Genomic DNA, 24,477 nt, shown 5'->3' with positions numbered 1-24,477 from the left:
ATGCATTACTTTCAGATAAACCATCTTATAGACTCTCAAAGCCAACATCGGTGATGAACACAGAAAAGAAAAGCGGTGACCCAATCTACACCACACAATACTTCGGAAATGAGCAAATGAAGTGATTGCTTCACTGCACTGTAATTACATCCACATGATTGGGCCTGTGGATAATGCTGTCTCAAGCTTTATTGTTTCCTAAACTTTAGCTAGAGATACTGCACTTTTCAAAACTGGGCTGCTCACGGTACACAAATTCTTAATTGTCCTAAAACATCTCACATGTTCCTAAACCTTCTGTTCAGATAATTGGCTTTAGGTTATAGTATGCTGGAGGATGAAGATACTGTGTGTAATGGGCCTTTATTAATAGGATTAGTGCTTAGTCTGTTTCAATCAAGGTATGCTCAGATCTAATATGGCCAGAGCCAAAGATTTTTCCCAACATTTGTTGCCCTAATGAAGCATACTTTTTATATTTTATATTATATTTTCTCCAAACTCAGGAATGGATTGAGACACTTGGTGTAGAGACCTGACAACTCAGCAGTGGAATATTGTCATAATGGTGCATGTACTGTATCTTGGATATTACTTGTTTTTTTTCTGGATCTCACTTAACCTGTCCAAAAACTATCAGGACTCTGGTTATAGAAGGACCCTTATGCACTAGAGCTGTTGATAGGAGTGCTCTCTAGTGGAAAACATGAGGAACTACATGTACAGAGTGAGACTTTAGAACACCCTGGCAGGTTTTGATCCGGCCTTTATATCAATTTAGGTTCACAATAAATGTTGGCCCGCCTAGTTGTGCACCAAAACAAAGACGGGAAACTGTTTTTCAAACGGCAACTACACAACACTTAGAGCAGAATTTGGTAGATTTGCCGACTTTGGGACTCCCAGCAATTCCCACAGAAGAAGAGAGTTTTCAAAATTAAAGCTGGAACACAGGTTGCTGTGAGTCAACTTTTAAAATGTAATCTTTGTTTTGCTTGATTTGTTAAAGTCTAAGATTTTTAAGGAACTATTTGCTGCCTTTTTTAGGGCTTTATGTGGACCAAACTGCAAGTGAGAAGACTATATGAGACATGAAATAATACAGTCAAAAATATTTGACTTTTTCGAAATAAAAACATGAAAATAAACTCTATATGTCTGGCCCTCGATGCAATTCTCCTTTTCCAGTGTGGCCCTTAGTGAAGTTGAGTTTGACACCCCTGCTTTAGAGGGTAGGAATAAACAACCTATATCATCATATGGTTTGGAGGACTTGTTTGCCCAGTGACATGGTAGTGTAACCAAGGCAAGTGGTGGGGGCGTTTAAATCCACCAAATAATTAAATATTGCCATAAGTTCACCACAAAATGATAAAATACAGAGATCTTTTTATTTTGACTGAAGGGGAAATTTAACAGTGATTTTTTTTTATTTTTTATTATTAAATACAATAGAACAAAAACTCAAGCAATGATACATAAAAACAATATGTTAATGCCAACAGTGCCAGGGATGCTAGAAGGAAAAGAAAAGAGGCAAAAATGTTAACCCCTCATCCTTTACAGGAGCCAGACATACAGGGGGGTTACCTGGGTGCTACAGAACGCCCGGACAGAGGCAGAAGGTGGAGCTTCCCTGAAAGGGAGGAACTAGGTGGTGGCATTACTAGGCCACAAGCCTATCTATCACAGTAGTATGTAATTCCCATACTAGTACATTCAGTGTCTCACTGAGTTGATGGATTTTTTTGCAAAGCTATGAATGAAACTCTTGTGTGAGGAGCTTGTTGAATATTGATACCTTAAATATATAATCATACCAACAATTCTCAATGTGATCAGTACAATGCTGGTCTGTAATATGTATTTTTAATTTTTTTCTAGCCAATAACACCCTGCAAGGTTATACTATCTGATAGTTTGCATGAGGGCTCCATGTAGGAAGTCTTCAGTCTGACTGAAGTTTATTATATGCAACCATGCAGCCTTTGAGTGGCAAAAAGAGTCCAGCTGCTTTAAGATTATGCGTCATCTGACTTCCCACACAAACAAATGACTTGTAAAAAAGTATAATGAGGCTTGAATTAAAATATGTTTGTGCAAAATATGTTGTACGGTACACAGACAGACCACACTAATTGCCTTAGTTTACTTATATTTTATTTTACACATTTCAACCATTTCAAAAGGTTTTGAAAATACTGACAAGGAAATTCACATATGCCAGTCAGTGCTAAAATGCAGAAGAAATGTGGGTTAAGTAAGTGGCTCTTTCAGCCACGCTCCCATCTATGTCAAGTGTTAAACCTCATCTTTGGCATACTCAATATGCAGTGTTGAGGATATTACTTTTCATGCAATCTTGTATGTCGGAACTCCCTCAAAATGTCACTAAATAGGACAACATTACTTTACGTTCAGCTCTTCAGCAGTTCAACATAAGAGACATAGCTTTAATTTCTTTGCTTTTATTGTAATTCACACAATTTCCAAAAATCTAAAACAAACAAGAAAATATTAAACTGCTGCGCTCTCTGTTGAAATACTATGTTAGTTAAACACGTAGTCAAACAATGAGCTTACAAAACAGCTAAACCGTCACTGACAAGAAACTTAACCTGCTAAGGATCTTGCTGTCCATAGAGACACTTGTAGTACAAATATAAAGATGTAAAATAAATAGCAATAATCTGAGGAAATATATCTCTGAGGAATTTTCCAGCATTCTATTTCTGACACATTATACTTTATGACCTACAGGTGTCCAGCACTAGTAAAAAATAAACTTTAACTGTAACAGTATTCCCTGCTCATTCAATGAACTGCATCTTCCTATGTTCCATTTTTAACATTTGTGTATTTTGTTTATTGTGAAGATGTGTTGATGCATGATGCATGATGCAGCAACATATATTTTTTATGCCATCACTGTCGTTTGCAGACCACCTCATCAGCAGTTGAGAATGGAGTTGGTCCTCATGATGCGAATGACCTTCCTTGAGGTGTAACTGTATTCGTACTGCATGTGTTCATGGAAGAAATACAAGTATCCTGAAAGAAAACAGAGTGGGATATCATTTAGGAAAAGCAGTGTAGTGGTAGTGCTGGAAAAAAATTATACTTTCGCATGCTTTAACTATATTGAAAATGTGATAATTGAGGCTTTATAATACCATAGTGATAAGCAGCTGCGTCAATCTCGTCATCCATCCCAGGAAAATCTTCCTCAATGGATCGTGGGTAGCCGCTATCCATGGTACCTGCTGCTTCATCATAGCTGTAGGTGACGAATAAATGCAAAAAAAGTGTTGATGAAATACAGAATTACATGTGGCAAGAATGACAGAAGAATTGTTCTGTGCAGATTTAAATACTTTAAACTTTACTACAACTGGGACATGTGATACTCATCACCGCATACCTCCAGTAGTCCTCATCAGTAAAGAGCAGAGTTTTCCCGGTGTCTCTAATGTGCACGGCTGCATCTATTTTTCTTATTTTCTTGGGAAGACCAAGTTTGTGTATGTACTTTGGGTAACCATTCACAAGGTTATATCCATTCAAAGCCCACATCTGGATCCCTGTTGAAACACAGAGTTACATACCGTATCTATTATCTAATTAAAAAAATATAATAGCAATAAATAAGTATGTATAACCCACCACTAAATATGATAACAAGATCCTTCTCTGGATTCTCGTATGCTGCGTCCACCTTGTTGGGGATGGTGGGCCACGTGGACTTTATTAGTGTTTGCTCAGGCTCCGGCATCTGAGGATGAAGACGCCAGTAGAATCTGCAACAGTGTGGCGTGTTGAAAAAATATAGCAATAAATTGATCGACAATATGCAAATCTTAATGTAGAGTAATTGTTTGGGTCACAGAGTAATCAACTCTTTTTTACACGCATGCTAGTGGTTATAGGTTATAAGTCCATTAGTCCATGATGATCTAGAGTGTATGTACTGTATTAGCATCTCCTACTGTACCTGTCTTTGAAGATGATGGTTTCCCCTCTGAGCTCGGTAACAGCATCAAAACTTAACATGGGGTCACATTTGTTTGGTGCATCAGGCTTTGGCTTCACTTTTCTTGGGTTTGGGTTTGGGCCTGTGATCAAACATCTGGCATCAACGCATAGTTCACATATTTCCGTGCAAAAATAAGTCTAATGCTATAAAAATCACAATATCAATTATGATTTGACTTGAATTTAAGTTGTTGAGTTTAGAATCAGTTTTGAATCTAAACACAGATCATGTATTTTCCCACCGTAGAGAGCTTGAATGCCTTCAATGTCATCGTCAGCCAGTGGGTAGCCTGTAGTGTATGAGTAGACGGGGTACATCAGGGCGCCGGCGTCTCCCGAGTGGGACATACCGAGGGCGTGGCCCAACTCATGGGCCGCCACTACAAATAGGTTGTAAGCTGAAAAGAAGAGATGCTTAGCATTAATCATTATAGGATACAGTTTAGGGGCTTATGTTGTACATTTGTGCATAACTCTTACCTGATGAATCTTTTGTCCAATTTTCATCCTCATCAAAGTGAGTGTCTCCTCCGATACCTTGGCCGGGTGGGTAGGCATGAGCGAGCAATCCATTAGGCCCGTCAAAAGGGTTGTAATCTCCATGCTCTACAGAATAGAGACAATTTTTAAACATGTTGAGCAGAATGCACACTAATATAATGTCTATTCTTTAGAACATTTGATTAGCAGATGCAGTGTAGAAAAATCATGTATTTTTGTATTCAGAGGATATACAGTATGTCAGAATGACCTTTTTCTCCAAAACTGATCATAATGTCAGCAATGCCTTTGTGCAGCTTCTTAAAGATCAGAGGGGTGACATCAGACCAAACGTTCAGCGCATTGCGGATGGCTCTATCTACATCAGCCTTCTTCAGATCTGGTGTATAATTCACTATCCTGGAACATCATGGGATAGACAACAATGAAAATTAGTGAATACTGGTGTTCACTCTCTGAATAATTCAACTCTTTGTAAAAAAAAATATTTAAGTCATATCATTTTAGTGCATACCTGAATGTGACATTGTTGTTTTGCCATTTGAGGTGACGAGGGAAGTGATTGTACTCCCCAATGTCAGGGACGCCACATCTGGCCTGCTTCATCAGCTCCAAAGTGTTGTCGTCCAGATTCCCAGTCACCTGCAGAGGCGGGAGAGGTGGAAAGAAAATATGTGTTGCCAAAGTACTGTAGAATTTTTCATTTTAAAACTGTTTAAGGCACATTTTGTTTTTACCAAATGAATTTCTTTGGAAATTATTAGTGGTATTTAGTTTATTTTAATACAATTTAGGTTATTCAAGGCTTATATTGTAAAACTGTGACCTGTATTTATACAATATAGTTTCATGTGTATGCTGTGTTGAATGCTGTCCCGTCTGTCTTGCGCTATGAGCTCAATAAGGCAAGTCCCTAACAAAGGTTGTTGTAATGGCAATAAAGGTAACTCAACTCAACCCAATTCAACTTCTTTCCCACAAGAAATTACAGTTTGATTGTAAACCAAAATATTATCTACACTCCCCCGTTGCACAAGAGCAGCACCATCAAAACCAACCAACCAACCAATGAGGTTCAGGGAATATCACTCCTCAAGCAAATATCACATTGAAAGATCTTAAACACAAATGAAGGTGGACCACCAATAATATGCTGATTTCATTTTTGAATAATTATTTTCATCTCTCTTAACTACGACTAAAACCTACCCAAAGACATCAAATTCAAAAATATTTACAAAAACAGCTGCTCATTTACAGTACCAACAAGATCAATAACTAGCCTACTTTCCAGATCTTGTCACCTTGAGTTTGAAGAATCTCTGCATCTCCTTGATCTTGGTCTGAAAGGCACCCGATGATCTCTGTCTCCCTTGGAGACCAGTTGGAAGCCCATAGAACTGACGGAGGTACTTCTGTTTGTTGAAAGAGAACACATGCCGAATATCATTCATAATGATATGAACAAATAGGCACAGATTACTCCACTCAAGACTGTGTGGAGTCTTTTTTCTTTGATAATGACAAAAAAAAGCCACTTGAAGCCAGAATACAAGACCAAAGGACATCTGAATTAGAGAGCTCAGATCTTACCTCTGCTAAAAGCTGGTTGTCTTTGTCCCCAGACGGCAGAGGCAGAGCAAAGGAGTGAGCGACCAACGCCAGCAGCAGCAAAGCTATCATTGTTGTTGTCTCTGTGTTGTCCAAACTAGTCATTGGGATCAAGAAGCTCTGAAGGGTATTTATAGTGTTTTGGGTCCACTGTTTTTTCAAAAGGTCCTTGTGATTCATGTAAAAGCACCTAGCCACTGACTTCCTCCTTTGATAGGAATGTGCTTGTATCTGTAAAGCTGCAGTCACTGTGGTTTGGGTGTACTAATTTGAACCCACCTAAAAGGCTTTTAGAAAGCATTTCCCATTTCCCAAATTGCAGTGACTTAAGATGTTTGCCAATAGATCCTCTGAAAATGTCGATGAGGCAAAAATGATGCACTTTTAATTATTTATTCAAAACAAAAAAAAATAAGCATAACATGGCCTTAGATTTCAAAGGAATAACCCTTTTTTGGCAGATATAGTCTGAGCCTGAGTAGTTAATTCCTCTACGTTTTAAATACATAAATAAATAAATGTCCTACTATGAAAAAGTAGGGAATTTTGGGAATTCTTTCATGCTGCTGCTGGTCTCATGATAGTCATTCTGTCTTGTTATTTTAGGTGAAGACATTTTAGGATATGTGACTAAAACGTCAAAATAAAGAAAGAGATGATGAAAGCATGGCATTTAAATATATATGTCCCTTATGATATATTATGTTTCACATAAATGCATTCAACATAATGTTAGCTCTGTCATACTGACAAACCATGAGACATGAGTTCTGCATGTGTTTGTCTGGTGATAATTGACATGAGTTCTTCCTAATTCAGGTGTTTTCCCATGTTGCCCTTTAGTGATTCACAGTCACCAGGATTATGCAGAGCATAAATGAATGAATGAATATGTTAACGATCCTAGTTTTCTCATTCATGGGGAAGTGGTAGTCTGCAATAGGTGTGATCACAGCATAGAAACCTTGGTGATCTACAACAAACACAATGTAATATAAAATTCAGAATAATCGCTTGTTACAACACACAGTTACTTATATAGAAGCACAAAGTACAAAATTCAAGATAAGAAAGCTATTTGAAACAAAATAGAACGTTTCAATTTTTGATCTTTTTAGCCGTGCTAGTGGCTCTAGGGATGGCAATGTCCGTCTAGGTCGGTCCACCACTTTGGTCCAGACTGAAATATCTCAACTATCAGAGGGACTGTCATGAACGTTTGTGCAGACGTTCATAGTGCCCAGAGGATGAATTCTAATGACTTTGGTGAACCCCTAATTTTTCATTTGGCCATTTATGACAAGATACCTGCAAAACTAATTTCCATCAGCCTTAGCCAGCGCTACTTTGTGTCTAGTGCTAAGTAGCAAAGGTTAGCATGCTAACATGTGCAGGTAAGATGCCGAACATGGTGAACATAATACTTGCTAAACATCAGCATGTCAGTATTTGAGCGTCTTAGCATGCAGCAAGCATTTAGCTCAAAGCAGTGCTGTGCCTAAGTACAGCTGGCATGGCTGTAGAGTTAGACTGGTAACACTGGGGAGGGTAGAAGACGGCTCATTATAGGCAGGTTGAAGGAGATAGAGAGAGGAATTATAGCATCTGAATTGATTGTATAGAAAACAACAATGCTTCTCACAGAATTTTTTTTTTTTTAAATATATAATATTAATAATAATAATGAATAATTCAATTTTAAAAGTCACTCTTCTGTTTGGCATTGCAGTAGCAATGATGTTCAAACTGATTCTGGGCTATAAAAGACCTTGAGAGTATTGTTCCAGACAATAGATACCTGCAGGTCTCTGGAGTCAAGGCAAGTAAAGACATCCTGCCTATTACTGTGTCTACTACATCAGTGTCTGTGTGAGACAACAAAGGTAATTATTTGCCCCTGCCACAACAGTGGAATTCCTTAACTTTAACAGAAAAGGCTGGTAATGACCACTAGAATTGTACATTTTGAAAACGTTTATATTCTCCTAAATAAAATCGGCATTGTTTACTGTGTGATCAATTCATATTTGGATACAAAAGCACTCTTTTGTAGAGTTAACTTAAATTGCTGCATTGACAACAATAAGGAGACGTCAAACAGAAGAATGTGACTGCATGTGTTACAATTGTAGTAATTATCAACATACTTTTGGAAAATGTCTGGTAATGACAATGCTTTGCTAAGTATGAGACTGTACGTCAAGTGTTGCAGTCAAGGTAGGTATGAAGCTGTTGCCTTGCCAGAGAAAACCCAAACCTAACACACTGAATTAACTACATTAAGAAGTACAGATTACAAACAGGTGGTGGCATGGCGATTGATCATTGGTGAAGTGCGCATCTGCATCCAGTTAGTGATATCATGTGTAATGCTTAACAGACATTGTGTCCAAACACTTCCGCATCCTGTGGAGACAAATATTTTTGGAGTAACGTCAATGCTGAGAAGGTGGTTAACAGAGTGCTCCTGACTCATGCCAGGGGAAGTTAGCAGCTAGGGGGATTTTTGCTGTTATTTTAAAACTCACCAACAAACACGCACACAAAAATATGGAAACATATATTCACTACAGATCTGTGTTGTGGCCCACTGTTTGTATTCAAAAGAGAAATATGGTGTTGTATAACATATATTGTAGTGGCAGGTCTGAAGACTCACACCTCTAAGGCCACAAACGCCACACTCTATGGTGCACTGAATTATATTCCTGTTACCGTAATCCGAAAATTATTTCCTAAAATTATAATTTACCACTTACGGGCAAAATAAATCTCAATGTTAAATGTTTGTAACCATATTGCCTGATGGTTGCGCCATAGGAAACCCCATGTTGTTTATCCTCTATATAACAAGTGGTATTGGACTCTCCTACTCTTAGCTACACATCTATCAACCTCCACATTTTCCAGCTTATACCTGGAATTAGTGGGATGGACTAGCCCTCTGCTTTTGCAACTGAGAAGGAGTTGCCCACCTCATCATGTTTCTCATCATGTCTGTGTAATCAACTTTTTAAATGTCAGTGTTGTTCTACTTCGTCATAATATTTTGGCATGGAAGATGCAAAAGGGTTGTGGCCCACAGAGATGACGTGAGGTGTGATGAAATCAACCACTTCCCTGCTATGTTAGAGGAAAGCTGATGCATGTTCTCCAATGGACAAACCTGCAGCATTATACCCTTTTTTCAGTAGGGTATGCACCCAATGCTGCTTTAGATGCAGTTAAAAATAAATAATAACACTACTAATAATTTTGTATTTCAGTCTTGATGTGTTAGAAAATATGAGAGAAAATCATTTTATATAACAGTTTTTACAGAATGTCCTTGCCCATATGACTTATGAATCAGTTGCCTCCACTTTGTTTAGAAAATGAGTCAGAACAAACCGGAAGCTGCGTTTACATTTTGCTGATTCAGCCCTGTTTCTCTAAGTATGCATTTAGTGACTAACTTACTCTACAGCGCTGTGGAGATAGGTCTGGCAATGCAATTGACTAACTGAATGTTTGTTTTGTGCCTGTGGCTTCTTCAAACGACTTTCACAATAAAAGTCCTGCAGGAGAAGCACTTTAAGGATCTGTATGTGTATTTTTAGTTTTTTTCTTTTGACAATTTTAATTTTATGAACCAGTTCAATGAGGTTACTTGAACAAGACACATTCAGTTGATTCAGATGTAGGCTTTAATACGAGGCCCTTTTCTCTGGCAAAAAAGCAGCAGTAGCCTATACTAAAACATTCAACTGTTTTGTGTTCAGAAAGTTTGGACATAACTATAAAGGCTGCCTCCTTTGTAAGAATTGTATGTGTTTCTCCTGAATACATAGGTAATGTTTGTTGGTTAATTGGTTTTCTCACAAGTTATTCTTTAATTTATAATGTTAACTTGAAGACTCTGTACAAAGTGGCTCAATGTTTCCTGTAATAATAATAATAATAATAATAATAATAATAATAATAATAATAATAATAATAATAATAATAATAATAATAATTGATACTTTATTAATCCCGCAAGGGAAATTACATTTTCACTCTGTTGTTAGAATACACATTACACACAGGCCTGACATACACACACATGCTCAATACCTATTCATGCACTAATGGAGAGATGTCAGAGTGAGGGGGCTGCAGCTGTCAATGGACAGGCTCCCCTAGCAGTTGGGGGTTCGGTGCCTTGCTCAAGAGCACCTTGGCAGAGTCTAGGAGGTGAACTGGCACCTCCCCAGCTACTGCCATCCCCAAATGAGGCAGAAAATGCAGCAGCTTTAAAACCATAATAAACACAGCTTATCATACTGTATCAACATACTCATTGGCAACAGACTGAAGAAAAATAATTTAAGTTTATTATACAGACGTTGTCACTTGAATGTATCACACAATTACACAACCACGATAGCATTATTGCTAGCAAAAGTATGGAAAATTTATTGTAAGTCTTTTTGGAGAAAACGTCTGCCAAATAAATGCAACACAATATAAGCATATATAAGCATGGTCAGTGAGCCACAATATGAATCAGCTACTTCTTACAGTAAAGAGAGGATTTTGATTACGCAGATGCAAGATGTATCACAAATGATACAGTACACTATTGAAACTGTAATTTTATCTTTGCACATTGCAAGTCCGCAAAACACAGTAAACTAGACTAAATTAAAATGCTGAGCAACTGCAATTGCAGAGCAACTGCAAAGATTCAAACCACAGTGACTGCTGTGGTGTAAGGTCAGGCCCACTCAGCGAAATTTAGAAACTACACATGCTGAAGAGATACCACAGGAGGGCAGCAGAAACTGTTTTGGAGGGGGAGCTGGTCCCATGCTACCTCTTATCATGCCCCACAACCTTATGCTGAAATGCAAAATTTAAATAAATACAGCACAAATAACTTTGATGTCAGATTTGCTCCATCATCAAAAGAGCCTATAAAAACATATTTTTGATTAGTCTTATTTTTTGCTTAAGGACCGAATTGTATTGCTGGTTAGCATTTAGTTGTTTGCTTTGCCACAGATTGTGCAATGACCTCATGTACACTAACATGTCGGCCTCCAGCTACAGATTGTAAAAACTCTTAGAGGAGCCAAACATTAGCATTTAGTCATTACCGAGTGTGTTCTTATGTTACTATTGTGCAAGTGTATTGCTACATCAAACATGTTTTTAAAGCCACTATGAATAGAAAATGTATTTGATTATATATTCTTTTAATTCATTTTTATATGTTCTTTTTTCGCAGAAAAATAATCCCAGTTGAAATTAGTGTAATCAAGGTATTGCTTTCACCCATTCATCTTAGTTTGGATGTGTAGGGAGGATGCACTGTGCTTTGTACATTGTACTGTGCCACAGTGACTTTTTTTAAACTACCACTATGGGGAGCCAAATTCAGATATTTTCAAATTATACACATAGTGGCTTTAAAGGCACAATCATTTGTTTCAGTTTCATTTCAGTGTCTATTTCTCATTGTGGCACAATATGCTATTTTAAAACAAAAACCACAATACAAATGTATTGGTCTCAGTATGAGATAATAAAAAATAAAGGTTGATAGTGTGTGATACTTTAAATTAGGACCCATGACAAACATTAACTCAATAAATAGTTCCATCTATTAAGCTGCATCTGCACTGCATAAAGTGCTTTTGACAGGTAACCGCAGACCCCAATACATTGGTATTTAAACAAAAACAAATTAAAACTATGATATGAAGTCATTAGGAACATATAGAATAACATTCATGAACATTTGGAATGATAGAATAAAGCACCTGTGAGATCTGACAAAAAGTAGCCTACAGTATACCTCTGGGGTTTACAATGTCTTTAATACTACATAAAGTAGCTACTTATTATTACAGACCAAAAAAGATGCTTTCCAAGACAAATATTAAACATCTCAGCTTCTATGTAACATCTCTGGCCCCTTATCAGTGTGAAAGGGTATGTTTGGGGCAAAACAGAGATGTTTAGACTGCTTTAATTACCACAGCAGTCTCCGCCAGCTTGTAACCTTGCAGCTCCAAACTTCACTCTCAGTCATCACTCCTGCTTAAAATGACTTCATTATCTCGCCTTTACTCAGACCATAAAACCAAAGCGACACAAATTCTTTAAGTCTTTTTGCGAAAGAGCGTGGTGTACACTGGAAAAGTTATGTTGCCCTGCAGAGGAATGCTGTTGTTCCCATAAAGCTCCACAATGACCAATCAACCATAATTGTACCCTGACTGTACCACGGCACCACCCTAGCCAGTCTATAGGTGGCTTGGCTGGCGGCCATTTTCTTTTTTTTTCAAAGGACTTAAATCCACCCCTGCAATTTCAGCTCCCTTTCAGCGAACTCTCTCATTGAAAGGTCTTACATGTATTTGCTGCTAAAACGGGTAAAGAATGGGCTTTGATGGGGCTATTTCAGGAGCTCTTGCAGAATGCGTGGGACTGAGTAGTGCCACCCAGCTCATTGTGTTGCATCAGTCGGGTCTGGAGGGAGTTTAGTTGAGGTTGCCCTACAGGAGATCCACTGAGGAAATACTTTACTCAATATCAGAGCTGCTTTGATTTTGATGGTGGAAATATCAACATGTTTATGCCAAACATACTCATAGTTAAAGCAATGACTGCAGAAAAAATCCTTGTCTGTGCTGTGTGTTGCCTCATCACTTGTTTGGGATTGATTGGTATCTGTGGGTCAGCACACTGCACTCTAAAACTCCCAATATACGTTTTGTGTCTCCAACTTACTGACATAATTTGAATTATTGTCGAAACAATTTAGCCTAAATTTGCATCGGATTTGAATAAGATGTTGAAATTGAAACCAAACATTGAATATGTTAGCCATTTAGATCATGATTGGAGCAAACATCTCACGTGACCAAAACTGTTCAAATGTCATTTCTTTCTTTTCTTGTTTTGCTGTCCTTGGCTTTCTGCAAACCCCTCCCTATTTTCATAGTACTGTCTGAGGCTTCCCTTGGATTTGCAAGTAGTATGAGTCACAGTAACCATTTAAAAGGCTTTCTCATTAACCAGAACTTCATTCTCCATGTTTTTAAACTATAGGCCACTAAAATCCATGTAGTGTTAAGTCTATGAAATGCATGCCATGCTGCTTTCTTGCTGTGTCTTAGTCTTACTTATGCCTGGTCCGTGTCTTATGGCGCCCACACGTATGCCAGAGAGAGAGAGCTCTCCTTCTACAGAACCACAGGTTGACTTGAAGCTGGCCACAGTAAGTGCATAATTGCATGAGCTGCATGATATTAGACTGGATGGGACTTACTATCTTGTACAATGCCAAAAACATGCCAATTTGAAGGTATTTCTTTTGAAGGAAGGAAATTGCAAGGATCCATTCTTGCCTGTGTGTTGGATGTTGAGATAATGTTTTTTATTTCTTTTGTTTTTGTGTGGATGGGGGGGCGGAGGTAAGTAAATGCACTGCCCTCGGAGTTCTTGTAGTGGTTACATTGCATGCTTTAGCAGATTTGTCTTACATCCTCTTTTTTTCTCTCTCCCTAATTTCCTTTCATAAATGTATTCTTGTCTTTCTGTGGAAAGAATTGTTGGGAAAAACATTCTGCATGAAAATTAGTTACCATTGTTACTTGAAAAGTCTTTATTCAATTTTGAACGATTTGAAATGTATTTATTTGTAATTGTACTTGTAATTATAAGGGTCTAATTGACATTTGATGCCGTAAATCTGATGAACCAGTGCAGATGTATATCTTTATCTTTATCTTTTATATAGAAGTTATAAACAATGTGATGGATGCAGCCAAGTATGACAATAATGTGTAATCTACTATAATCCATGCTGCAAAAAAAAAGATCCACAAAGGTAACACAACTTTCTACCCTGGCAATAATTAAGTTGTACAGGATCAGTTAATTCCCTGGCTCTTCACTGTAACATAATATCTGATTTGGGCATCGAATCTTCTCATAGGAATACCTCCAGCAGTACTACAACCTGCAAAACGACCCTATGGCGCGCATAAAGCGGAGCGGTCCCTCTTTTACCTCCAAGGTGAAAGATATGCAGATATTCTTTGGGCTCAATGCAACAGGCGTGCTGGACTCAGTCACCCTGGAGATGATGAGGAGCCCTCGATGTGGCGTGCCAGATGTGGAGGAGTACAGCCACATCCAGGGGACACGATGGAACAAGAATGTCATCACCTACAGGTATCTAAGTGGATCTCAAGATGTTACCAATCTTTTTTACTTTTAAAGTGGAGTAGAATTGCAGTCTGAAAGATATATCTATAGATGAAAGATATAGGCATGTCGGACCCAGACTGAACTTGTCAAAAATATAACAGTCTGGTTGTCCCTAAAAATGCAAACCTCGCCAATACGTGGGAAACATTTTAATGCAGCAGGCAATAAAACCTTTGGCAGCAATAGGAAGCTGTCACAAATCATTGTGGTTAACACATTTTTGGGTTTGGGAGTCCTGCCTCTGAGAGTTATTGTGGGCTCGTACAAGTGCCAAGTTCACTATATATGCTTGAACTTACGTATGTAACACTGTCTGGTACATCCTAATCCATTTCTTTGCTATTTCTGTTTGAGTCACGCCTGCTGGATTACATACAGAATAGATGCAAAAATAAAGAGAAACTAAGACAGGCAGCTATCGTCAAAGGCTGTATAACCATATATTTTGTACGTCATCTATGAACTTAGCTATTATTCTTTTAAAAGTATCAAAAGTTGGGATAACGTTGCTGTATTTTTAGCGGACACTGTCTTGATCCTCATGTTCATCAACAACATTGCTGTTGCAGCATCGGCAGGTACACCAGAGATTTGCCTCGCAACACTGTGGACTCTCTGGTTGAGTCAGCGTTCAGCGTTTGGGCCAGAGCCAGCAGTTTGACGTTTGTCAGGTCACACACCCGCAACGCTGACATCATGGTGGAGTTTCTGACCAACGGTGGGTTGGTCTTTTTGCTTCACACAGGACAAGTATTGATGATATTTGGAAGTGCATTGAACAGATTAATTCATAGATATACACACGGGAAGCTTTAGTAATAAGTCAACTGCTAAGCAAGGCAGTGTCATCATGTACTGACAGCTGAATTTAACAGACTCATCTAGACGATGTGAACAGAGGCCTGTAATTTTCTTTTGGCCTGAAATAAAATTGTGTTATCTGTGGTTTCTATTTCATGTTTGGCCTGGATTACATTATGAAGAACATGGTGACTTTTATCCATTTGATGGACCCAGAGGCACACTGGCTCATGCTTTCGGTCCAGGGCTAGGCGTTGGAGGGGACACGCACTTTGATGACGATGAACACTGGACAGCAGGAGGGACAGGTGCAGAACTAAATCACACTGGCACTTCACAATGATGCTGAATGGATTTAATAGAAAGCCAACAAATCAAATATTATCATTTGGATGCATATTCTTTGTGTTATTGCAGGTTTCAATCTGTTTGTTGTAGCTGCACATGAATTTGGCCATGCTTTGGGCCTAAAGCACTCCAGAAACCGAGAGTCACTGATGTACCCAACCTACAAATCCTCCAGTTCAGCCAACCTGTTATCCATAGAAGATGTAGCAAACATCAATGCACTTTACAGTAAACAATTTCTATTTACTTAAAATACAGAATTTATTGTAATGGAAGTATAGTAACATTGTTGGAATATAGTTAAATTTGAGTGTTATTATTGAAGTGGAACCTGATCTTTAAGTGTGTGCTTATGTGTGTTAGGTCCAGTCAGAGGTCCAAATTTATTTTCGAGGTTCAGCTGGAGCTCTCAGAACAACCCCTGGCTGTCAGGGTCGCTGTTCCCTCTGCTCATGCAGAACAAATGTGCTTCAGACCTGACCTTTGACGCTGTGTCCACGCTTGGGGATGCCACCTTTTTTTTTAAAGAAAGGTATGTTGATGATTTTTCTTTCTTTTATTCTTTAATTTAAAACACATATTCATATTAAGATATATTTCCTCTTCAGAAAAAGCAAAACAGTCAAAGGTCATCGTTTGTATCTCTAAATGAGTCTCATATAGTAGATTGATTTTAACATCTGATGGTTGAACATGTAAAAGTGTTATCATTTACCATTCAATGCAAACTGAATGTAATATTCTTCTTGCGATGTAATGGTATTGATACATGTATAAGGTTTTGCATGATGGATATGTCATTTCTTTTCATTTCATCATAATCATGAATGTTTTGACCTAACCGACAATGTTTTTTTCCCACAAGATACCTCTGGATTAAACATAATGAGCAATATGACATCAAAGAAGGTCCCATAACCAACTTTATGCCTAAGATTAAGACCAGCATTGATGCGGCCTTCTGGGTGCCTCGCAGATCCACTGCTTACATCATTCATGGTAGCTGTCTTAATTCAGTGCCGCAAACTGCAACATAATGTTCCTTGGTCTCACTGCCTCCTTTTAATTAAATCTAATCCCAATTTCTATACACAGTCCAACTATTAATCATCCCAGAACTCTACATTCACAAACATTCAACATTCATAATAGATTAAAATATGTTACAATTTTGACAATCACCAAATTCGTGAAAGCCCTCTGACATAAAAAAGAAAAGAAAAAGAAAAAGAAAAACACAGATTTTTCTCCCTTTGTTTCGACAGAATCCATGTTCTGGACAATGAAAGGCTCTGTTGTGAGGGGCAAGCCTCGACTACTTAGCCACTTTGGATTTCCAGCCTGGGTCCAGGACGTTGATGCAGCAGTGCACATAGTGAAAACAGGACGCACCCTTTTCTTTATACATGACACTTACTGGAGGTAAAGCGACAAATGAACAACATGAATACAATAACTGGATCAATCTTGGAAATTATAGACTTTTGACTCAAATTGGAATCAGCCATGATAGCAATTGCACTTACTTAAAGGTCATTCATTTTCTTACCCACAGAACATTTTACTTTGCTTATTTTGATCGTTTGAGGTTATTTGAACAGTTTAAATCGTGCACTGCAGTTAGAAGAATACTAATGTTTTGCACTGTAGATTTTAGTTTTCGTCATGAGGACAGAAAATTTGACTCCAATATCATGCATTAGCAAAAGCCACAAACGAAATTCATGTATGCGGGCACTTCAGATTGAATTAAATACAATTATACTGTACTTTTTTAGCCTACATATAATACTTAAAAAAAGAATTTCATATATTTAATGAAAGTGTAGTGGCATAATCAAGACAATTCACAAAGCACCGGTAGGTAGGGAAATTAAAAAAGTTGACTCTGACTGAAAGATTCCGTTTGTCATTTGGACCTCACACAGAGAGCAAAGGGCTCAATTTGGACTTTGATGATGTGACAATACCAGTAGTAGTCATGGACAAATGTTTGTCTCAGCTTTGAAAGGGAAACAGATGACCATGAGTCATGACTTCTGACAAACACTGTTTATATTGTGTCTGTTTCAGTTACAATGAAAACCGAAGGGTTATGGATTTTGGTTACCCAAAGTACATCAGCGAGGACTTTCCTGGAGTCAACACAACAATAAATGCAGCTGTTCATAAAGAGGGTAAGCCAGTGTAATTATTATTACCCACTGAACTGTATGTTTGAAATGTTTGTTTAGTCAAATCTAAAAAAAATTCAAAAACAAGCAATAATATACACATCAACAGTATCAGTGTTGTAATGTAACAAAGTACAAATACTTCACTACTATACTTAAGTAGAATTTTCACGTATCTGTACTTTACTTCGTTATTTATATTTCCTGAATCTTTTACTCCACTACATTTCCCCTAAGCATCTTAGTTACTTGTTACTACAAAATAAAATCAGAAGAAACATGTTACACTGAAAAAAAACAGGTTTGGTGAATCATTGCTCCTAAATTGAGATAATGCATGCTCCATTCCAGTTGGTGACCTAATGCCTGTTTGTTGCCAAGTGGCAAAAAAACCCCACATAGGCCAAAACTAAAGAAGAAGAGGATGTAGCATAATGACTGATAGCGTCATGGAAGCACCTGGTGCAGGCTCTGCCGCCATGGTAACAGACAATGACCACCCCGACAATAGTGGTGATGAAGATAACGTTACACACTTTGGCCATAAAGTTCATAATCTAAGTTTTTTTTACTTTTACTTTTACTTCTAATACTTAAGTATATTTAATATCAGACTATTACTTTTGATACTTAAAGCTATAGTACGTAGTTTCTGTCGCCCCCCCCCATGAAGAATTCTAAGTAATGACAACAAAACTGTCGCCCCCACCCCATCCCTCCCCGATGCAGTTGCTAGTAGTAGCTAAGGAGGACACGGAGGATTTAAAAAAAAATTATGGACTCTTCAGAAGAGGTAATTAGCTTCACTTGAGTTATCTAGTTGTAGCCAAATACAGAGAGAGTTGTACAGAGCTGATAGCCTTAATTAGCTTTGTAGCAACTTATTTGGCAATGGCTTGAATGTAACAGACGTTTATTAATATCAAAAAGTTACGCACTAAAGCTTTCAGTACAGTAAATATCAGATAATTTAAGACTTTTACTCAAGTAATATTCTAAAAGGAGACTTTAACTTCTACCAAAGTCATTTTCTGGTAAGATACTCGTACTATTACTCAAGTATTGCTTTCAAGTACTTTATACAAGACTGAACAGTATAGGCAAACAGGGTGATGCTCTGAAAGGAAAGTGTATAGAGTTAGGAGATAGTATACTTCTGTCTGTAGTTTCAGGGGGCTTTTGTAATGTGTATTGTTATAAGTAGCATAGGAATGCTAATTTACATGAAACATCAGCCGAGTGTAGTGACATTTTTACGGAGCATGTGGTTCCCCTCTATGATTTAAACTGTATACTTTGCCCACTTTACTACTTTAAATGCCTTGATTTGATATACTGCCCTTTCAATTGTGAGCAAAAGTGGCTATTTATTATATTTATACTTATTATTTAAGTTCACAAAGCTCATCATCATCATCATCAACAACAAAAAACAGCAAAAAACATTCCAGACAACACAGCATATTAGAGGTGTGAATCACTCTTTAACATCTGTTTTTTTTTTTCTCATCTCAGGTTTCATCTACTTCTTTATCGGACCACAAGTCTACAAATACGACTACACCCAGAAACATGTTGTCGGAGTTGAGAAAGCTAATTCCTGGCTTGGATGTTGAAATACTGTAAATCCATGAACATGTAGCAATGAAATTACCTAAAAACCTTGATTAAATTAAAACGAGTAAAAGAAAAACACTGCGCTTTTCCAATTTTGAGTGAATTTTTATTATTCATTCATTTTTTTCAAAATAAAATAATTACAGTTCAAACCTGATAATACATTTGTGTTTTTTTTATCTGTATCCCACAGTAAAACGCTCCCAGATCCGGTTTTATGGTTTGTTTAGTGTAAAAAATGTTTTTTTTTATCAAATGATAATGATAATCAAGTCACTGTGATGGAGACTGATATACAGATATGATGAATGTAATTTAGGTTTACCTCACTAATGCCTGCAGGTTTTGTCATGACTGAGTACAATCTACAGAATTCACAAATTACACTCTCGGCTTCTGGTTTCTGTACGACAAAACACACTGTACACACGTCTTTCCCTTATAACATATAGAAAGCTCAGACATTATATAGACGTCTCCAGAAAATTGGGGCCGGTAGACCCAGCTGTAACTATCTGTGCTTTTGTGAAATGTGATTACCCAACATCCCAGAGAATACTCTCATATAAAAATGTGAAGCCTGGTGGAAATGCACATTTTAAAAATGGAATTGTTCCGGCTGGGGATACATGTTTTAGGTTCTCTGATGTTAGCGGCAGTCTGGTGGACTCTACCCGTCGATCAGGATCAGTGGCTGAGGCCTGAGGATGTGGAGCTGGCTGAGGTGTGTGGGTGGACGACTGCCTGAAACATAGTGACTGTGACTGTTTATGAATGTGACTTGGTTTAGAAACTCTTATGAAAAACTACTGCAAACTGGAACAAGCAATGTTTTGTTACTGTGCTTTTATTTCAAAAGGTAATATTGTGGGTATTTGATTTGCTTTGTTCTGTTATAATAGCCTATATACATAACATATAGGCTGTATATAATCTCAATGCTAAGTGATGGACAGAGATAAAATAAAATATGAGGCATACTTCTGGCTCTAAATTGCAGCTTTTGCTCATCCCTTCTCATTTATCTCAAAATCCCATATCTCCCTCTTTGCAATTGATATACTGTTAGTAGGGTCAATCCTTACTTTTACCAGGATTCACCTCGTCTGTGTCCTTCATGAAATTAACTACCAAATTAAAAACATAACATCGCTGAAACTTGCTCTGATGGCAACACAATTTAGAGGTTTTTATTTAGAGGGAAAGGATTTGTATGAATAATTAACAAAAAAAAGCCACCTTTAACCTCACATCAAACATAGACTACATCAATATTGTAGAGTAAATACTATAAAACACCATTTGCAGATATCTCATCATACAAACTGAGATCTAAGCCTCCAGACCTGAACTCTTCTCAACAACAGGGCTACCTCAAGAGGTTTTACAACCAGAACAACAGAGGCAGAGAGTCGGGGAGAAGGATCCGGTCCGCGTCAACCATGGAGGAGAAGAACAGAGAAATGCAAAACTTCTTTGGTCTGAGAGAGATAGGTTGCCTGGACCCTACCACCCTGGATGTCATGAGGGAGCCCATGTGTGGAAAACTTCAGCTTTTACCCCAAAAAGCCTAAATGGAAGAACTACACCATCACATACATCTGAGATGTTTAGTTTTTACTGATTACTGTAATATTGTAAAAGGGGCATTTTCTTGTAGATTGTTTTATTTTTATGACATGTTACGGGAGCTACAGCTGTTGAACTTGTTGCTCCCACTGTCTCATGTGTGTGTGTCCTTCTTTGGCACTGCAGGATTGCCAAATACACTGCTGGCATGAAGAGAGAGGATGTGGCAAAGTTCTTTTGTTCAGCCCTGAGGATGTGGAGTGATGCAGCACCACTGAGGTTCAAAGTCAACCTGTTACGGGAAGGCGGAGGAAAGAGGATCCAAACGCAGAGAGAGGCAGGCAGGCAGGCGATGGTTAAACACAGGTTTAATGAACAAAAAATGAGGAGAGCAAACAACGAAGGAAGTCCTGAAGGCACAGGCAAAAAGGTCCAAAATACAAAAAAAACAGAATAGGGAATCCAAAGACAAGGGCACAGGCTACAACACGCTGACAGGACAGGAACACAAACAGACACAAAGATACAAAACGATCTGACAAGAGACAAAGGGAACACAGGGGTTAAATACATGAGGTAATGAACAAATGAGGGACAGGTGACACGACAGGTGAAACACATCAGGCGGGGCAGGACAATCAACAAAGGCGGGAACAAAAAGGTAAAACTAGACATGACGGGACAGAAAACACTAATTTTATTTTTTTATCAAAATAAAACAGGAAACAGGAACCACTAACAAAAACCTGAAATCAACTAAACACAGTAACTTAACACAGAACACAGGAATTAACCAAAAAATACACTATAAACCAGAAGATAACTAAACAGAAATATACAGAATATACAAACACAGGAAACATGCACAAATAAACAAGACAACAGAAATGAACAAACTGGAACAGAAATATTCCTAAACCGTGACAGGGCCCCCCCCTCAAGGGCGGATACCAGACGTCCATAACAAAAAACAACCCAAAAAGGGCGACTAGAGTCCGGGGGAGGTAGAGTGTCACTGGGGCACAGGGAGCAGAGTGTCACTGTGGCACAGGGAACAGAGAGTCACTAGGGCACAAGGAATAAGCGCCCTGGGGCCCGGGGAACGGAGAGTCACTGGGGCACAGGGAGGAAACAGGGCCGGAGAGGCCTGGGGGAAACAGAGGGGCCGCTCGGGACAGGGAACAGAGAGTCACTGGGGAACACAGAGCGGGGCCACTCGGGGGGAACACAGAGCGGGGCCACTCGGGGGGAACACAGAGCGGGGCCACTCGGGGGGGAAACACAGAGCGGGGCCACTCGGGGGGGAAACACAGAGCGGGGCCACTCGGGACGGGGAACAGAGAGTCACTGGGGAAAACAGAGAACAGAGGGCCGGTGAGGCCTGGGGGAACAGAGGGCCGGAGAGGCCTCTGCAACAGGGGACTGAGAGGCCTCGGCAACAGGGGACTGAGAGGCCTCGGCAACAGGGGACTGAGAGCAGCAACGAAGGCAGAAACCTTCAGGCGGCCTGCGACGAAGGCAGAATCCCTCTGGCCACCGGCGACGGAGGCAGAATCCCTCTGGCGGCCTGCGACGGAGGCAGAAACCTTCTGGCCACCGGCGACGAAGGCAGAATCCCTCTGGCGGCCTGCGACGGAGGCAGAAACCTTCTGGCCACCGGCGACGAAGGCAGAATCTCTCAGGTGGCTGTACTGGACGTTGAGGGCACTCAGGCGGCCAGGCAGGACGTCGAGGGCAGCGCCCCTCCGGGGGCCTTGCTGGGCCGGAGTCAGGTGGCCAGGCAACCGGGGCAGAGGTTGACTGGGGTGCCAACAGGGCACGAGGGGCAGGAGTGGGCCTGACCGCCGACAGGGCACGAGGGGCAGGAGTGGGCCTGACCGCCGACAGGGCACGAGGGGCAGGAGTGGGCCTGACCGCCGACAGGACACGAGGGGCAGGAGTGGGCCTGACCGCCGACAGGACACGAGGGGCAGGAGTGGGCCTGACCGGTGACAGGACACGAGGGGCAGGAGTCGGCCTGACCGCCGACAGGACACGAGGGGCAGGAGTGGGCCTGACCGCCGACAGGACACGAGGGGCAGGAGTGGGCCTGACCGGTGACAGGACACGAGGGGCAGGAGTCGGCCTGACCGCCGACAGGACACGAGGGGCAGGAGTCGGCCTGACCACCACGGGCAAAGTCTCAGGGGGGCAGAACAAAGGCCTAGTCCTAGTGGTGGTCTCAAGGGCGGTCTCAGGGGCGGTCACAGGGGTGCCGGGGACCGGCAAAGTCTCAGGGGCGGTCTCAGGGGCGGCTATAGCCAGTTCAGAGGGGCTGGACACCAGCCAGGATTCAGGGGGGTGGCTAGCCAGCCGGGGACTAGGGAGGCTGCTAGCTAACCTGGGCTCAAGGGGGCTGCTAGCTAGCTTGGATTCAAGGGGGCTGCTAGCCAGCCGGGGATCAGGAAAGCTGCTAGTCAGCTGGGGATCAGGAGAGCTACTAGTCAGCCAGGGATCAAGGATAAAGGACAGCCTTGGGACACTAGGAAACTCGGGAACTCTAGGAAACTCGGGAACTCTAGGAAACTCTAGGAGAAGCTCGGGGACACTAGGAAGCTCGGGGACACTAGGAAGCTCGGGAAAGCTGGGCAGTGCTGGGACACTGAGCAGCTTGGGGACCCTAGGGAGCTCGGGGATACTAGGAAGCTCGGGGACACTAGGAAGCTCGGGGAAGCTGGGCAGTGTTGGGACACTGGGCAGCTTGGGGACACTAAGGAGCTCAGGGACACTAAGGGGCTCGGGGACACTAGGAAGCTCGGGGACACTAGGAAGCTCAGGGAAGCTGGGCAGTGCTGGGACACTGGGCAGCTTGGGGACACTAGGAAGCTCGGGGACACTAGGAAGGCTGCTAGCCATCCTAAATTCAGGGGGGCTGCTAGCTAGCCTGGGATCTGGGAGAGTGCTAGCTAGCCTGGACTCAGGGGGGTTGCTAACTAGCCTGGGCTCAGGAAGGCTACTAGCTAGCCGGGGCTCAGAGAGGCTGCTAGCCAGCCGGGGATCAAGAAGGCTTCTAGCAAGCCTGAATTCAGGGGAGCTGCTAGCTAGGTGGGGCTCAGGGAGGCTGCTAGCCAGCCGGGGCTCAGGAAGGCTGCTAGCTAGCCTGGATTCAGGGGAGATGCTAGCTAGCAGGGAATCAGGGGGGTTGCTAGCTAGCTGGGGCTCAGGGAGGTTGCTAGCTAGCCGGGGCTCGGGAAGGCTGCTACCTAGCCTGGATTCAGGAGGGCTGCTAGCTAGCTCGGAATCAGGAAGGCTACTAGCTAGCCAGGGCTCAGAGAGGCTGTTAGCCAACCGGGGATCAAGAAGGCTGCTAGCTAGCCTGGATTCAGGGGAGCTGCTAGCTAGCCGGGGCTCAGGGAAGTTGCTTAGCTAGCCGGGGCTCAGGAAGGCTGCTAACTAGCCTGGATTCAGGAGGGCTGCTAGCTAGCTGGGGCTCAGAGAGGCTGTTAGCCAGCCGGGGATCAAGAAGGCTGCTAGCTAGCCTGGATTCAGGGGAGCTGCTAGCTAGCTGGGGCTCAGGGAGGTTGCTAGCTAGCGGGGAAGT

The 24,477-nt window shown here is 40.7% G+C and overlaps 2 protein-coding genes across 2 annotated transcripts; one reads left to right on the top strand and one right to left on the bottom strand.

Annotated features, from left to right (window-relative positions):
* Positions 1-2,452: 2,452 nt before the first annotated feature.
* On the bottom strand, positions 2,453-6,264 carry mmp13b (matrix metallopeptidase 13b). The gene is made up of 11 exons (XM_031294870.2): positions 6,127-6,264; positions 5,838-5,948; positions 5,048-5,175; positions 4,784-4,932; positions 4,513-4,638; positions 4,275-4,430; positions 3,992-4,112; positions 3,664-3,797; positions 3,422-3,581; positions 3,174-3,277; positions 2,453-3,051 (listed from the first exon to the last, which is right to left on the bottom strand). The coding sequence occupies exons 1-11, from the start codon at positions 6,247-6,249 to the stop codon at positions 2,951-2,953; spliced, it is 1,413 nt and encodes a 470-aa protein (XP_031150730.2). The 5' UTR covers positions 6,250-6,264; the 3' UTR covers positions 2,453-2,950.
* A 6,892-nt stretch (positions 6,265-13,156) lies between these two features.
* LOC116046518 (matrix metalloproteinase-20-like) lies at positions 13,157-19,329 on the top strand. Its single transcript, XM_031294868.2, has 10 exons — positions 13,157-13,393; positions 14,114-14,352; positions 14,958-15,106; positions 15,372-15,497; positions 15,607-15,765; positions 15,901-16,069; positions 16,403-16,536; positions 16,803-16,959; positions 17,611-17,714; positions 19,227-19,329. The coding sequence occupies exons 1-10, from the start codon at positions 13,259-13,261 to the stop codon at positions 19,325-19,327; spliced, it is 1,473 nt and encodes a 490-aa protein (XP_031150728.1). The 5' UTR covers positions 13,157-13,258; the 3' UTR covers positions 19,328-19,329.
* The last annotated feature ends 5,148 nt before the right edge of the window (positions 19,330-24,477 follow it).

This window comes from Sander lucioperca, chromosome 5, assembly GCF_008315115.2.
Source record: "Sander lucioperca isolate FBNREF2018 chromosome 5, SLUC_FBN_1.2, whole genome shotgun sequence".
NCBI lineage: Eukaryota > Metazoa > Chordata > Actinopteri > Perciformes > Percidae > Sander > Sander lucioperca.
This window is presented reverse-complemented; position numbering and strand designations above follow the sequence as displayed.

Bases quoted from the DNA above. Each gene is read 5' to 3' on its own strand.
- mmp13b (XM_031294870.2), bottom strand. From the start codon at position 6,249: ATGACTAGTTTGGACAACACAGAGACAACAACAATGATAGCTTTGCTG. The intron at 4,639-4,783 runs GTCATTCTGACA...TCTATTCTGTAG, and splicing joins GATCAGTTTTGGAGAAAAAG to AGCATGGAGATTACAACCCT. The intron at 3,278-3,421 runs GTATGCGGTGAT...CGTCACCTACAG, and splicing joins ACTGATGAGGACTACTGGAG to CTATGATGAAGCAGCAGGTA.
- LOC116046518 (XM_031294868.2), top strand. From the start codon at position 13,259: ATGCATGCCATGCTGCTTTCTTGCTGTGTCTTAGTCTTACTTATGCCT. The intron at 13,394-14,113 runs GTAAGTGCATAA...ATCTTCTCATAG, and splicing joins TTGACTTGAAGCTGGCCACA to GAATACCTCCAGCAGTACTA. The intron at 16,537-16,802 runs GTAGCTGTCTTA...TTGTTTCGACAG, and splicing joins CACTGCTTACATCATTCATG to AATCCATGTTCTGGACAATG.